General features: G+C 41.9%; 3 protein-coding genes across 3 annotated transcripts; 2 read left to right on the top strand and 1 right to left on the bottom strand.

Moving 5' to 3' along the window:
• The first annotated feature begins 976 nt into the window (after positions 1-976).
• LOC132797054 (large ribosomal subunit protein bL33m) lies at positions 977-1,491 on the top strand. The gene is made up of 3 exons (XM_060808487.1): positions 977-1,108; positions 1,173-1,276; positions 1,340-1,491. Exons 1-3 carry the CDS (start codon positions 1,068-1,070, stop codon positions 1,387-1,389), a joined length of 195 nt encoding a protein of 64 aa, XP_060664470.1. The 5' UTR covers positions 977-1,067; the 3' UTR covers positions 1,390-1,491.
• A 695-nt stretch (positions 1,492-2,186) lies between these two features.
• On the bottom strand, positions 2,187-5,627 carry LOC132797050 (bifunctional lysine-specific demethylase and histidyl-hydroxylase NO66). The gene is made up of 2 exons (XM_060808484.1): positions 5,536-5,627; positions 2,187-5,468 (listed from the first exon to the last, which is right to left on the bottom strand). Exon 2 carries the CDS (start codon positions 5,454-5,456, stop codon positions 2,856-2,858), a length of 2,601 nt encoding a protein of 866 aa, XP_060664467.1. The 5' UTR covers positions 5,457-5,468; positions 5,536-5,627; the 3' UTR covers positions 2,187-2,855.
• A 262-nt stretch (positions 5,628-5,889) lies between these two features.
• On the top strand, positions 5,890-11,581 carry LOC132796212 (DNA repair endonuclease XPF). Its single transcript, XM_060807296.1, has 6 exons — positions 5,890-6,341; positions 6,393-6,554; positions 6,626-7,222; positions 7,288-7,442; positions 8,202-9,049; positions 9,914-11,581. The coding sequence occupies exons 1-6, from the start codon at positions 6,115-6,117 to the stop codon at positions 10,877-10,879; spliced, it is 2,955 nt and encodes a 984-aa protein (XP_060663279.1). The 5' UTR covers positions 5,890-6,114; the 3' UTR covers positions 10,880-11,581.
• Positions 11,582-13,925: the final 2,344 nt, after the last annotated feature.

Genomic DNA, 13,925 nt, shown 5'->3' with positions numbered 1-13,925 from the left:
ATAAGTAGTTGGGTAAATTATTGTTAATCGCACTCTTGTTGCTCTTGTTGACCTTATCTTGTGTGTGTGTGTGTGTGTGTGTGTGTGTATGCAAGAGAATAAGGCAAGTCAATTTATCGTCAGAGGCAGGATTATAAACGTTTAAGCTTTTGTGCCAATTGGCGTCATTGTTTGAGGTTATGTGAGCGCAGCACAGTGTGCTCGTGTGCTCCTTTGACCCTGACAATGAGCGTGAGGCGCCCTGTTGTGTGGCATTTTACTTGCTATGTATTCATTTAATTTAATTTGTATCAGCTTAAGCTATTTAACGACCAGCATACAACGCAACGGCAGCGGCAACGGCAACACAAAACAACAAAACGGAAACGGAAAAGCAAAAGCACTCACACCACCACCAATAGTGGGCGACACAACGACAAGGGATGGGGAAGGGGGAGGGTTACGCGCCGCGTCGGTAGCGGAAGTCTAGTCATACTGCTTATTGATGTTGTTAGCTGAGCGACTTGACTTTGTCTAGTCAGCGTCAGCCAAGGACATGGTCAACAATAACAAGAACAAGAGCGATTGTCAAGTATTTGTTTGTTTGCTTTTTGCTTTCACTTTAAATTGTACGCTAATTTGCTTCTAAGTGGATTAAGTTTTCTATGTTCGTTGTTGTCGTTGTTGTTGCATTCTTTGCACTGGCTTCAGGGACACGCAAGCACTCTTGACTTACCCAGAGTCACGCACAAGGTTAAGCCAGATTTGCGCGTAAGCTTAAGTTTACACAATAGATAACAAATGCAGTCACAAGGCGCAAAACATAAAATACATAAAACAAATTAAAACACTGTGATTTCACTTGTAAATTTGGCGCGCGATTTCTTCAAACACCTGGCGCTGCTATCGATAACACATCAGCTGCTGCTACTGCTACTGCTGCTGGTGTTATCGATGATAACGATGATGGCCACACTGCGGCACCGTCAGCTGATTGCGGCCATATTTAGCACATTTTAAGTTGCCGCACAGCTTGCACAACAGTTTTTTCGCTGTCAATAATAAATTTACAACAATTAACTAACAATATGCGTCTCACCGAAGTGTTGTTCAAGAAGGTCAAGAGCAAGTAAGAAAAGTGCATACAATTTAATTAATCATTTGCAAACCCAATCAATACAATTTCCTTCCAGACGCATTATGGTGTTGATGGAGAGCGTGGTCAGTGGCCATCAATTCAACACGTTTCGCGATCGTCTCGCCGACAAGATCGAATTAATTAAATTCGATCCGTACAGTAAGTTAATGCATTTCATATAAATTAAAGTAAGTTCTTATTTTCCCTTATTTTACTTTGCAGTTCAGAAGGAGAGTTTATATCGCGAACGCAAGCGAATTCGCAGCGCTTAAAAGTTGAGGAAAACATCGCTTCCACTTTGTATGGCAACTGAAAGAAAGCATTTTCCTCTGTTAACTTTTCCTTTTTAAATAAATTGTAGCTTAAGTTAAATACATGTATGTGTGTTATCTATAATAAGGAATTTGTAATACTTCCGCAAGTCATTTAAAAAAACGAGTCGAAGCGGAAAAGAATTCTCTATAATTTTTATTATATGGAATTTGTAATACTAATCGGAAAAGCAACAATTCTCTGTAATAGAAAATTTGTTATACTATTACTTCCCTTTCGAAGGATTTAAGAAAGCGTATAATCGGAAAAGCAACAATTCTCTATGGAATTTTTAATACTTGTTTAAAAAACGTGTCTAATCGGAAAAGCTGGAATTGTTTTTCTTTTGTGGTAGATGCTTTGGGAAAATTCACTGTGATCTACACAGAAGACTTAAGATATCAGAACTGTAGCTAATCTTTTCGGTAAGAACCACAAATTAGTTTTGTATTATATGATAACTTCGAGTTCATGATGTATTTCCTTCTAAGTAGATTTGTACATAGGAAATAAGAGTTGTTCCTAGAGAGAAAACATGACAGAAGATTTGATAGATCAAATTTAGAAATTAAAAAAACAAAAGCTGTTATTAAGCTATTACCGAGTTTTATATATTCTCTTGAAGTTTCATTTGAAAATGTTTTCAAAAGTTTAATTTGAAAATGTTTTCAAAAACTTAATTTGAAAATGTTTTAAAAAGTTTCGCTTTACATTTAAATTCCCTGCCCAAGTAGAATGAAGTATTAGAGCTGTAAAACAATACGATGATCTATACTATTTTCTTTATTTTCTGTTTTAAAAAAAATTGGACATTTGTTACAACGACTGACGCACGCATCAGTTTTAAATATAACAGAAAATTATTGTGTACAAATATATATATAACAAAGATCAATTTAATATAATGTAATGTGTAACTAAGAACATTGTTGCCCCCTTCTTATAATACCATCTTCTCTTCGTGTTTGGTGTATTTCTTATTTTTGTGTGCTCTTCTTTTGCGCTCTCTTACTTGCTCTTTTAATGTTAAAAGAGAAAGAAAAGAACTTTAGTCGCCTCTTCTTTTTGTTACTTCTATACTGTGCCGAATTACTGCTTTGTGTTTGGGACTGGTGAATCTTTCCCTTTCCTTTTCTGCAGTCTTTTCCTGTTCTATTCTCTGACTTGTGAATCTTTCCCTTCCCTTTTCTGTACTCTTCATGTTGTATTGCTATCTGTTTCGTTACGTTCGATTCTGTTGTTTCTTTCCTTTTCTTCACTCTTTTCCTGTTTTATTTCTACCGGTTTCATTGCGTTTGCATCTCTAACAGGTGAATCTTTCCCTTCCTTTTTCTGGAGTTTTCCTGTACACCTATTTCCTTACTTCCCATGGTCACTTCTAGTGTTTTTTGTGTTGCTTTTTTCTAGTCCTATTCTTTGACGGTTTTTACTTGAAGGGCTTCTTGGTCATGAGCAGTCCACGCTCCCAGAGTGCGGTGGCCACCTCAATGCGACGATCCTGACTGCGCAGCGGCAGCTTCTTGACCGACGTATACTTCGGATACGCCTTGATCAGAGCCTCCACAGCCGGTGCCTCCTCGGGCTGGATTTCCATATAGTTGGCATCGAATTTGCAATACTCGAGCGCATTATCCAGATAGTAATAGATACGGATGGCCGATCCCTCGGCAATCAGACGCAAAATGTTGGCACGCAACAGACGCACTTCGGTGCTCCCAGTTAGATTGTAATCGGGCAGACAATTGCCTTGTTTATCAGTCTCGCTGACCGAACCAAAGACGGTTCGTGCCTTTTCCTCCTCCTGGACTATGGGCGGCAAAGCCTCGTGTTGAAATCGCTTGGCCAACTGATCGACAGCCGCATCAATTTGTGCAGCACTGGGCAGCAAATAAGTTTGCACCAGCTTCGTGATGCCACCGAGCAATTTGTCACGCTCCTCGGACTTTTCACCGCCAGCGGCAAGTCCCAAATGCCGCCACGTCTCGAGCGGGAGACCGCGACGCAAATTCAAATGCTGACGTATGGCACGCTCCATGACAGACGGCATCAACTTCTCGACCAGATTCGCATACGATTGCTGCTGATAGACACTCAGCGTGATGTGCAGCGAGTGCTGTTGCTCCTCGGTCACAGCCTGATGAACGGTGCCCCGGGGGAAGTAGAGAATGTCACCGGGTTCGAGGACCACATCGAGTGTCGGTGGTCCCAAGTCCTTTTGACTGTAATTTCCAGAGGAGACGCGTGCCAAGATATCACTGGGAGACGGTGGCATGTAGAGACGCCAACGTTTGCGTCCCTCCACCTGCAGGACGAACGCTTCGATGTCATCGTAATGCGGTGCAAATCCCTGACTGTTCGGTGGCGTCAAATACGCATTCGCACCGACCAGACAATGGAAGAACTCCTGGAGTCGGGTGCACAGCGCACGCAACTTCACCAGATAAGTGCTGGGATTCAAAATGCGGACACTACAACCGTTTGAGTAATAGCCCCAAACGGTGGGCGGCATGGCGCGTCCATCGGGATTGTGGGTCTCGCGTTTGCCATTCTCATAGCTGGTGATATCGATGTTTGTGGTGAACTCCAGATGATTCTTCAGCAGCATCTCCTCGATCATGGGAAAGGACATCAAATGCGAGAAATAGTTGGCTTTGCGTCGCACCACCTGACAGGCATTCTGTTCCCAATACCTTTGGAAGAACGTCTGCGGATCGATGGGATTCATCAGCCAGCTGAGCGCACGTTTGCCTTCCTCCACGCTGTCCTGCAAATGCACCTCTTCACAGGCGGGTTTATCCAGGTGTACAACGCGACGCTGCTTGGGTTGCGAGTTTCCAGTTTCAGCTGCTTTGGTGGCTTCTCCCTCTTCGTGCTGGCGACGTCCGAGGAGCGTCTCCTTGGTTTTGGTGGCCGGAGGTTGTTTCGCTTCCTGTTTTGTGCTCTTCTTCGGCTCCTGCTTGGTTTCCTTCTTAGCCTGTTCCTTTGTTTCCTTCTTCGCCTGTGCCTTTGTTTCCTTCTTCGTCTGTTCCTTTGCATCCTTCTTCGTCTGTTGCTTTGTTTCCTTCTTCACCTCGGACTTAGCTTTCGGGGGCAAGGGACACGACTTGGCGCCCTCGGTTTTTTTGGGCAATGGACATGATTTCACTGTGCTTGTGCCCGGCAATGGACACGACTTGACCACAGCTTTCAGCGCCGACATTGCCAGCTTCTCGAACGAAGTCAGCGCGGGTTTCTCCACATTGTTGTTGGCATCCTGGGAGCGACGTCCGGCTTTTGGCGGTGCAACAACTGGTGACTCGACTTCGTCGTCGTCGTCGTCGCCATCGTTGATTGTGTACTCCTCGCTGAATTGATCCTCGTCGTGCATTTCCTCGTATTCCTCGCCATCATCGGAGGCTCCATCATCAAAGTCTCCTTCATCGGAGGCGCCATCATCAAAGTCTCCTTCATCGGAGGCGCCATCTTCAAAGTCTCCACCATCAGAGTCCCCATCATCAGAGTTCCCATCATCGAAGTCCTCTTCATCCGAATCTCCCGTCATCGATATCTCATCTCCACAACCGTCGCAATTGGCGCAGCTATCGGCACAGTCACTGCCGCCACAGTCGTTGCTATCGACATCACTGATCTCACTGTCGCCACAATCACTGCTATCACCCTCGCTGCCTTCGTCATCATATCCACCGCCGCTATAATCATCAGAAGCGTTGTCATCCGACTCATCACTGTAGCTGGACATTTGCTTTTTCTTTCGTTGCGATTCATTCAAATTTGAATTTGCTGCTCTTTTCGCTGATCCGTTTGGCTTCAGCACTTTTTTGGGACTGGCCACCGCCATTTTCTGCACTGCTTGTGGGCTTTTGGCGACTCCATTTTGTTTGACACCGTTATCCTTGATTTTACCATTATGCTTTGCGGAGTGCTTTGGTGCATTTTTTGGCGACAGTGCTGCATTCTTTTGCTGCTGCTTCTTGGCTGATGAAGGTTTCTTGGCCTTATAGACCTGGTATGCTGATATCTCAGCCATTATATGCGCTGCCTGTATTAATAAAAGCTATTTAAAAAAAAGTTTACTTCGTTTTACTAAACTAGCTAGTTTGTCTTACCACAAAATAAGAATAAAAATTTATTTTATTTGTTTTGGAACCGGCAGCACGTGCTTGATTGACTAGCCGCCTGCTTCAAAATACGATTGAGCTGTCAGCGTTATCGATATATCGATAGCAAATCGCTCAACTATTTCACAAGCAAAAATATTATTTGACAAATATACTAGTCTAATAATTATATATAAATAATAAATAAAAGCACTTAAAAATTTTAACAATTTATTTAAAGCACTACAAATAAAAGTAATTTTGTTATTTTCAATACGAAAAAATTGTTTCTTTCAAACAGCTGTTTGCCATTAGTATATTTTGGTATATTCCTAAGTTGTGTCGTGTGTGGGCTACTTGTAATCGATTACTCTGGCACTGCAGCCAAACAGCTGATGACGTTTTTTTTCAATGAATAGTACGCGGTTTGCTGTTGGTATATTTTGGTATATTCTTACTTTATGTCGTGTGTGGGCTACTTGTAATCGATTATTGTGGCACTGCAGCCAAACAGCTGATGGCAGTTAGAATATCGTTGTTGAATTTACCGGCGTTTTATTTGTTTACGTTGTGAAATTGTTATGCGCCATGTCCGATAATGAAGAGGAAAAAGCAGCTGGCGAAGTGGAAAAAACAGAGGCCACAGAAGCTACAGCATTGCCCGAGTCAAACAATGAGACGCTAACCGATGAGGATTTGGCCAATCTGGTGACAGCCGAAGAATATTTGCTGCGCAAAGATGTCGTGCTGCTGGAGTACGAGAAGCAAATGTTTCTGGACTTGATACACCAGGATGGACTCTTAGTGTGTGCCAAGTGAGTAGTGTGGTTATAGGCGAGTGCAACAACAATTAACGTCTTTTGCAGGGGACTGAGCTATGAGCGTGTGCTAATCAACATTTTGAAGGTGTACAGCGATGCGGGCAATTTGCTGCTGGTGGTGAACAGTTCCGACTGCGAGGAGCAGTACTACAAGTCACAGCTGGAGGCCAAATATGTGCACGAGGTGGCCAACACAGCCACAGAGCGGTAGAACTCATTGCGTGTGCGTGTTCCATAAAACAGTTTAATCGAGCAAGTTTTGTTTTTTCGTATTGTAGCGAACGCGTTTATCTCGAAGGCGGCATTCAATTCATTAGCACACGCATCCTCGTCGTGGATCTGCTGAAGCAACGCATACCCATTGAGCTGATCACTGGCATCATTGTGCTGCGTGCCCACAACATCATCGAGAGCTGCCAAGAGGCGTTCGCCTTGCGTTTGTATCGCCAGCGCAATAAGACGGGCTTCATCAAAGCGTTCTCGAGCAGTCCCGAATCCTTTACCATTGGCTATGCGCACATCGAGCGCACCATGCGCAATTTGTTCGTCAAACAATTGTACATTTGGCCCCGGTTTCATGCCACCGTCCGTGCAGCACTGCATCCGTGGCAAACACAAACGATCGAGCTCCATGTGCCGTTGACCACAAGAATTAGCTCGATACAGACGCACATTTTGGATATTATGAACTTTCTGGTGCGCGAAATCAAGCGCATTAATCGCACCGTTGACATGGAGGCCATCACCGTGGAGAATTGTGTGACGAAGAAGTTCCACAAGATTTTGCAGGCGCAACTCGATTGCATTTGGCATCAGCTCAACTCGCAAACGAAACTCATTGTCGCTGATCTGAAGATACTCCGCAGTCTGATGATGTGAGGCGATGTTTGATTATATTTGTTATAAATCTTTATTTAAATCTTGCATTTACTTCTTGTAGTTCCACCATGTATCATGATGCTGTCAGCGCTTATGCGCTGATCAAACGATATCGCGGCACCGAGTACGCCATCAGCAACTCGGGCTGGACGCTGCTCGATGCCGCTGAGCAGATCTTCATGCTCTCCAAGCAACGCGTCTACAATGGACAGAACGGTGAGTGGAAGCTGATAGATGATAGCTGATAGAATGACAGCAGATCTTCAGTCTGCATAGAAAGCAAAGCCATCATCAGCTTTAATTTAGTTTTAGATTGTCTGATGGTTCATTTACTTTGCTTAAAATTAATCATAGAAGCGTATTAAGACTTTGTGCATCCAAGGAATACGGGCTTTGACATACAATGTGGTATATTTTGTACTCTATGGTATATTTTAAATGTACCAAATATTACCTTTGGTATATGTTAGAGGCACAAGGAAATAAAGTAATATACCAATATACCAAATATAGCCTTCGGTACATTTTAGTATTTTTGCAGTACTGAGGTACTTTATCAATATACCAAATATAGCCTTCAGTATATTTTAGTATGTTTGTGGTATATTAATATTTGAAGAACAATAGCGCATTTATTTCCTATGCATCTCCTATTAAAAATGGGTATCATTAACTTTTGTGCTTTGGTATATTTCAGAATTTTTGCGGTATATTAATTTGGTATATTTTCAGTATAATACCGTCATGCTTTGCTCTTATTCACAATGAGCAGCATTAACTTTCTTCGGTATGTTTTGGTATTTTTGCGGTATATTAATGTGGTATATTTTGAGTATAATACCGCAATGCTTTGCTCTTAATCACAATTAGTAGCATTAGCTTTTTTCGCTATATTTTAGTATTTTTGCAGTATATTAATTCAGTATATTTTAAGCATAATACCACAATGTAACTTTCTTACTTTTTGAATTGCAGAATTCGAGCCCGAACCCTGTCCCAAGTGGCAGCCACTGACCGAGCTGCTGACCACTGAGATCCCTGAAGACATGCGACGACGACGCGGCGCCGATCACCTGGAGCCGCCCAAGGTGTTGATCCTGTGTCAGGATGCGCGCACCTGCTACCAGCTGAAGCAGTATCTGACCCAAGGCGGAGCACGCTTTCTGCTGCAGCAGGCGCTGCGTCACGAGGTGCAGGTGGGCAAGGTGAGCGAGCAATTTACACGCGACAGTCAAAGCGCAGCGATGGCCGAAACAGAGACGCAGACAAAGACGAAGACGAAGATTAAGACGGAGGCAAAGCAGGCGACAGATGAATCCAAATTGGAGGACACATCAACGCAACTCGATGAGCTGACGCAGCTGCTGCTGAGCAACGACGATGCCGAGGCGCAACATTTGTTCGAGGAGAGCTACATGCTGACCATGACCCAAGCATTGCCAAGTGCCGCTGCAGCGGATGTCGATCCGAATGCCTCGATCTTTGAGATTATACCCGAGCTGGAGCAATTCGATGTTTCGGCTGCTTTGGCCGCACATCGTCAGCCTTGCATTTGCCTGCAAACCTTCAAGACGGAACGCGAGGGCGCCATGGCCCTGGAACACATGCTCGAACAGATGCAGCCACACTATGTCATCATGTACAACACGAATGTGACGGCGATTCGCCAGCTGGAGGTCTTCGAGGCGCGTCGTCGTCATCTGCCCGCCGATCGCATGAAGATCTATTTTCTCATTCACGCTCGCACCGTCGAGGAGCAATCGTACTTGACCAGCTTGAGGCGCGAGAAGTCCGCCTTTGAGCTGATCATCGACACAAAGAGCGTGAGTCTGACATTTTACATTTTACAGTCTGTCTGTCTGTCCGCCTGTTTAAGCACGTATATCTCAGTCACTAAGAGTGTTATTGTCACTGAATTTTCTGTATTCTATAAATGTTTAGGTTAACTACATTATTTGATTGAATTTTGTCACGTTTTCAGCATATTTACTGTCCGTCAGTCTGTCTGTCCGCCTGTTTAAACACCTATATCTCAGTCACTAAGAGTGTTAAAGGCAGCATATTTTCAAACTGTAGTCCATATTTTGTTATCATTTAGAATTAAGTTAAAGGTTTCAATTTATAACACATTTGATGTCCGTTTGTCTAACCGCCTGTTTAAACACGTATATCTTAGCTAAAAAGAGTGCTATTGTCTTCAAATTTGCTATATTCTATAGATTCTTAGGATAGCTTCACTTGCATTGTCTTGACAAACAGAAAAGTGTATTAGTCTAGTTAGAGCCTAAGGCTTTATTCAGTGTGTCTGTCTGTCCGCTTGTTTAATCAGTTCTATCTCATTTACTAATATCAGTACTGCCACCAATTTTGCTGTATCTCATAGTTTTTCAAGATAACTCTGCTCTCAAGAAAGGCCAATTATTCAAGTTCAAGTGATTTCAGCCAATAGACGAGGAAGTGCTATTAATGTTACTGGAATTACATTTAGTCATACACATGAATAAAGTAACATATCATTATAATGATACTTTGATATATTATCCTACTGCCCGTCTGTCCGTTCGTTTGAACAACAAAATCTCGCAGCCTTGTAGAGCTAAAACATTCAAATTTGCGCACAATCTTGCCAAGTGCCATACGAAACTTGAACTGCAGTTTTAGACTTTGACTTTGCATTTCACTTGCAGAAAATGGTGATACCCGAGTACCAGGATGGCAAATCCGATGAGGCCTTTGTGCTGTACAAGAGCTACGAGCACGAAGAGGACGCGGCGAGTTCCTCGAATGCACAAACCCGACGTGGAGCTGCCACTGGAGCAGCTTTGGCCGTCGCCGCTGTGACGCCCAAAGTGATTGTGGATATGCGAGAATTTCGGTCCGATTTGCCGTGTTTGATACACAAACGTGGACTAGAAGTGGTCCCAGTGACCATCACGATTGGCGATTACATTCTGACGCCCGATGTGTGCGTCGAACGCAAATCGATATCGGATTTGATTGGCTCGTTGAACTCGGGTCGATTGTACAATCAATGCGTGCAGATGCAGCGATACTATGCGAAACCGATTCTGTTGATTGAATTCGATCAGAATCGTCCGTTTCACCTCCAAGGGAAATTCATGTTATCCCAACAGACGACGGCAACGAATGCGGACATTATGCAAAAGTTGCAACTGCTCACGTTGCACTTTCCTCGGTTGCGTCTCATTTGGTCGCCATCGCCCTATGCCACCGCTCAGCTCTTCGAGGAACTCAAGCTGGGCAAAGCCGAACCCGATGCCCAGACAGCTGCCGCCTTGGGCAGCGAGGAAGCGGCCACCGGATCCGGTGGAGAGCAATTGCAATTCAATAATGCAGTTCATGATTTTCTCCTCCGTCTGCCGGGCATTCAAACGCGAAATGTTCACGGACTTTTGCGACGCGGCGGCAGCTTGCGAGAGCTGCTGAAGCGCAGCCAAGCGGAGCTCGCGGATCTGCTGCAGTCGCAGGAGAGTGGCAAGCTGCTATGGGACATCCTCCATGTGGCGCATCTGCCCGAGAAGGATGAAGTTGCCGGCTCCTCGGCGCTGCTGGCGGCGAGCAAACAGTTTGGCAGCGGCTCACACAATCGCTTTCGCAAAGCGGCTGGCGAAGCGAGACGAGGGAGGCGATAAAACGCAGTTTGGATAATTTTGGATAAACCGTTTAAGCAGTGGTTGGAAACCCAGCTAAGTCAATAAGTGGAGTAAGGAGCAGGATAAGGATAAATTTATATATTCAGTGTATTGTTGAGTTGGGTTAATAAGTTGAGGATCGAGAGGAGGACCCTTTAAAAAACGGAGAAGCGTAGAAGATATCGGGAAAGAAAGAAGCTAAGATATGGATAAACCCTTTAAGCACTGGTTGGAAACGCAGCTAAGTCATGTGGATAAACCTTACAATAATTGGAGCACATGAAAGAGAAGCTAAATTATAAATTTGTGTATCTATCAGTCAAGTCAATAATAACTTTGGTTTACGAAATGAGAGCAACTTCGATATGGATAAACTGTTTAGGCATTGGTAGAAAACCCAGTTGAATCCTGTGGATAAACCTTACAATAATTATAGCAGATTTAAGAGAAAAATTATCATTTTTTTTTATTATTATTGTTTAGTTCGAGAACAGCCCGCATTGTGTGATGAAAATGAGAAATATTATTAGGCATTCAAATTTAAATATAACAATTTTTTGTATGTAAGCAAATGCCACAAGTTAATAAATGCATTAAGTAAATATTTAAGCAAAGCTAAATTCTATTGTTATCCTAAATATGTATTTAAAATGTAAGCAAACATTTTGTACTGTAATGTTCTTGTATCTGTGTATAATACATTTATTATTATTTTTTTTTAAAGGTCTAATAAATCTATTGTGTTTGCTTTTCTTTAAAAAATTTGTGAAGCATTTCGATGATTAATATGTCTAAGGGAAAACATTTGCTATCATTATGCTCTGAAGTCATTCAAGTTAGTATTTTATTACAAAAAATTTAATCATTAGCATAAGATAGTACAATCAATCTATAAAGAAAACAATTTTAGACTATTAAATTTTTCTTTGTGAAACTCTAATGAAAATGCAAATGAGCAGAGTTCTCTAAAAAATAACAAGCGTAATGTTTATGCTAGAGTTGCGATTTTCGGTACATGCAATAATAACTACAATATTTATGATTCCAGTGATGCGAATTTATAGAAGTTATTAATGAAATACTTTTGTATGGGAAAAACCCCAAACTTACTACGGATTCTAGTTGCTTTGACTGACAATTACATATTAATATACCATTTAAAGCATTTGGTATATATTTAGTATTTTTGCGGTATATTATTTTGGTATATTTCGAATTTTATACTGCACTTTTTCGTTTTTATACAAAATGTGTAGCATTAGCTGTCTTCGGTATATTTTTAGTATTTTTCTAGTATATGAACTTGGCATCAAAATAAGTAGCGTTAACTTTCTTACTTTGGTAAATATTTAGTATTTTTGTGGTATATTAATTTGGTATATTTCTAGAATAATACCACAACATTTTGATCTTATTTAAAATGGGTAGCATTAGTTTTTTACTTCGGTATGTTTTTCGTACTTTTGCAGTCTATTAATTTGAAATATTTTAAGAATAATTCCGAAACATTTTTTCTTTATTCAATAAGGGTTCGGAGTATCTCAAAGTCGAGCTTTAGCTTTCATACTTATGTATTTTTTCCCCCTTTTTCGAATTTGTAAATTCAAAATAAAATTGCCTAAGCAGCAGCTTTTAAAGCTGATGTTTTGTGCTTACACAAAAAGAATATGCGATTGCATTTTGCATTTGGATTTGGATTTGAATTTGCATTCGCCAAAAGGAGTGCAACAAAATGCGGCAAATCAAAGAGCTCATTGAACAACTGTGTGTTTGCTGTTGTTTGTGTGTGTGTTTGCCAAAGGGAAAAGGGTGTAGGGGGAGAAAGGGAGAGAAAAGAGAAAGCGAGATGCAGATTGACCAACAGTTGGCAACATTGCGCTCAATTGACGTTTGCATTGTGGCCAGAAGCGGAGCGCAAAAAAAGTGAAGAGCCCCGAAAATGAAGCGCATTGTGCCGTTGGCAGTGGAAAACAAAAGGACACGCAGGACTAGGAGTCGAAAGCTGAAGGACTGACTGATGGACTGATGAATGAACGAATGGACAGATGGATTGGTTAACTGAGCGACTCCTAAAGCGATGTTGCATTCGTTGGGGCCACAAAACCGAATCAGAATCCAGAATTCCAAATGCCGCCGACAACAACAACAACAACAAGAGTTTTTTGCAATTAGAAACAATGAGAGAGAAAATATCTCAAATAGGGAGGGAGGGAGAGATGGAAAGAGAGAGAGAGGGAGGGAGAGAAAGTTTGGAAAACCAAGAAATCAGGCAGTGAAATGTTGTTTTAATTGCGATTCTCGCAGGCCCAAAAAATTGGTTTTCGTTAGCAACGATTACGACGCCTCCACTTCAGCAGCATAGAAGAGAGTTTCCATGTGGTTAGGAGATTGGATGGTTGCATAGTTGGGTGGTCCAACAAAGCGCAGCCAATTGGCAAATATGCTTTGACATTGGCCCCGCGGCTACAAAGCCATTGGCATCCGTCAACGAGAACAACAACGACAACAACAACGACAGCAGCAAGTGCATCATTAAGCTTTCACTTTGCCCTTAAAAGAATGCAACACACAAAACACAGACTCATTACTGACTGTAGTCGAAGCAAAGCTTTAGTGGAAAAGCTTTTTTTCGCAACTATTTGTCCGTCTGTCTGTCTGTCCATTCGTTTGTTAGTCTATACCTCAGAGACTATATCACTTAAAGTTATCCAACTTGACAATATTTTATGGAGTTCGATCTATAATTTATAATTAATATATTTTTAATAAATGTCCGTCAGTCTGTCTGTCCATTCGTTTGTTAATCTATAGCTAAGAGACTACAACAGCCAAAGTTGTTAAACTTAATGACAGTATTTTTTGTTTTATAATTAATACATTTGAAATAAATGTTGCCAAACTTGGTAGCAATATTTTATGATAAATATAGGATAATCCGTCCGTCTATCCTTTGCCTTGTTAGCCTATATCTCTGAGACTAGTTGTTAAACTTAATTATAATATTTTTGCTTTAGTTTGTCAAAATTGAGCATAAGTTTGAACTTTA

Source organism: Drosophila nasuta, chromosome X (genome assembly GCF_023558535.2).
Source record: "Drosophila nasuta strain 15112-1781.00 chromosome X, ASM2355853v1, whole genome shotgun sequence".
Taxonomy (NCBI): domain Eukaryota; kingdom Metazoa; phylum Arthropoda; class Insecta; order Diptera; family Drosophilidae; genus Drosophila; species Drosophila nasuta.
This window is presented reverse-complemented; position numbering and strand designations above follow the sequence as displayed.

What these genes read in the sequence shown, in the direction of transcription:
- LOC132797054 (XM_060808487.1), top strand. Translation starts at nt 1,068, where the DNA reads ATGCGTCTCACCGAAGTGTTGTTCAAGAAGGTCAAGAGCAA. An exon ending in TTCAAGAAGGTCAAGAGCAA is followed by an intron (nt 1,109 to 1,172) that starts GTAAGAAAAGTG and finishes ATTTCCTTCCAG; the next exon opens with ACGCATTATGGTGTTGATGG. An exon ending in AATTAAATTCGATCCGTACA is followed by an intron (nt 1,277 to 1,339) that starts GTAAGTTAATGC and finishes TTTACTTTGCAG; the next exon opens with TTCAGAAGGAGAGTTTATAT.
- LOC132797050 (XM_060808484.1), bottom strand. Translation starts at nt 5,456, where the DNA reads ATGGCTGAGATATCAGCATACCAGGTCTATAAGGCCAAGAAACCTTCA.
- LOC132796212 (XM_060807296.1), top strand. Translation starts at nt 6,115, where the DNA reads ATGTCCGATAATGAAGAGGAAAAAGCAGCTGGCGAAGTGGAAAAAACA. An exon ending in ATACTCCGCAGTCTGATGAT is followed by an intron (nt 7,223 to 7,287) that starts GTGAGGCGATGT and finishes TACTTCTTGTAG; the next exon opens with TTCCACCATGTATCATGATG. An exon ending in CGTCTACAATGGACAGAACG is followed by an intron (nt 7,443 to 8,201) that starts GTGAGTGGAAGC and finishes TTTGAATTGCAG; the next exon opens with AATTCGAGCCCGAACCCTGT.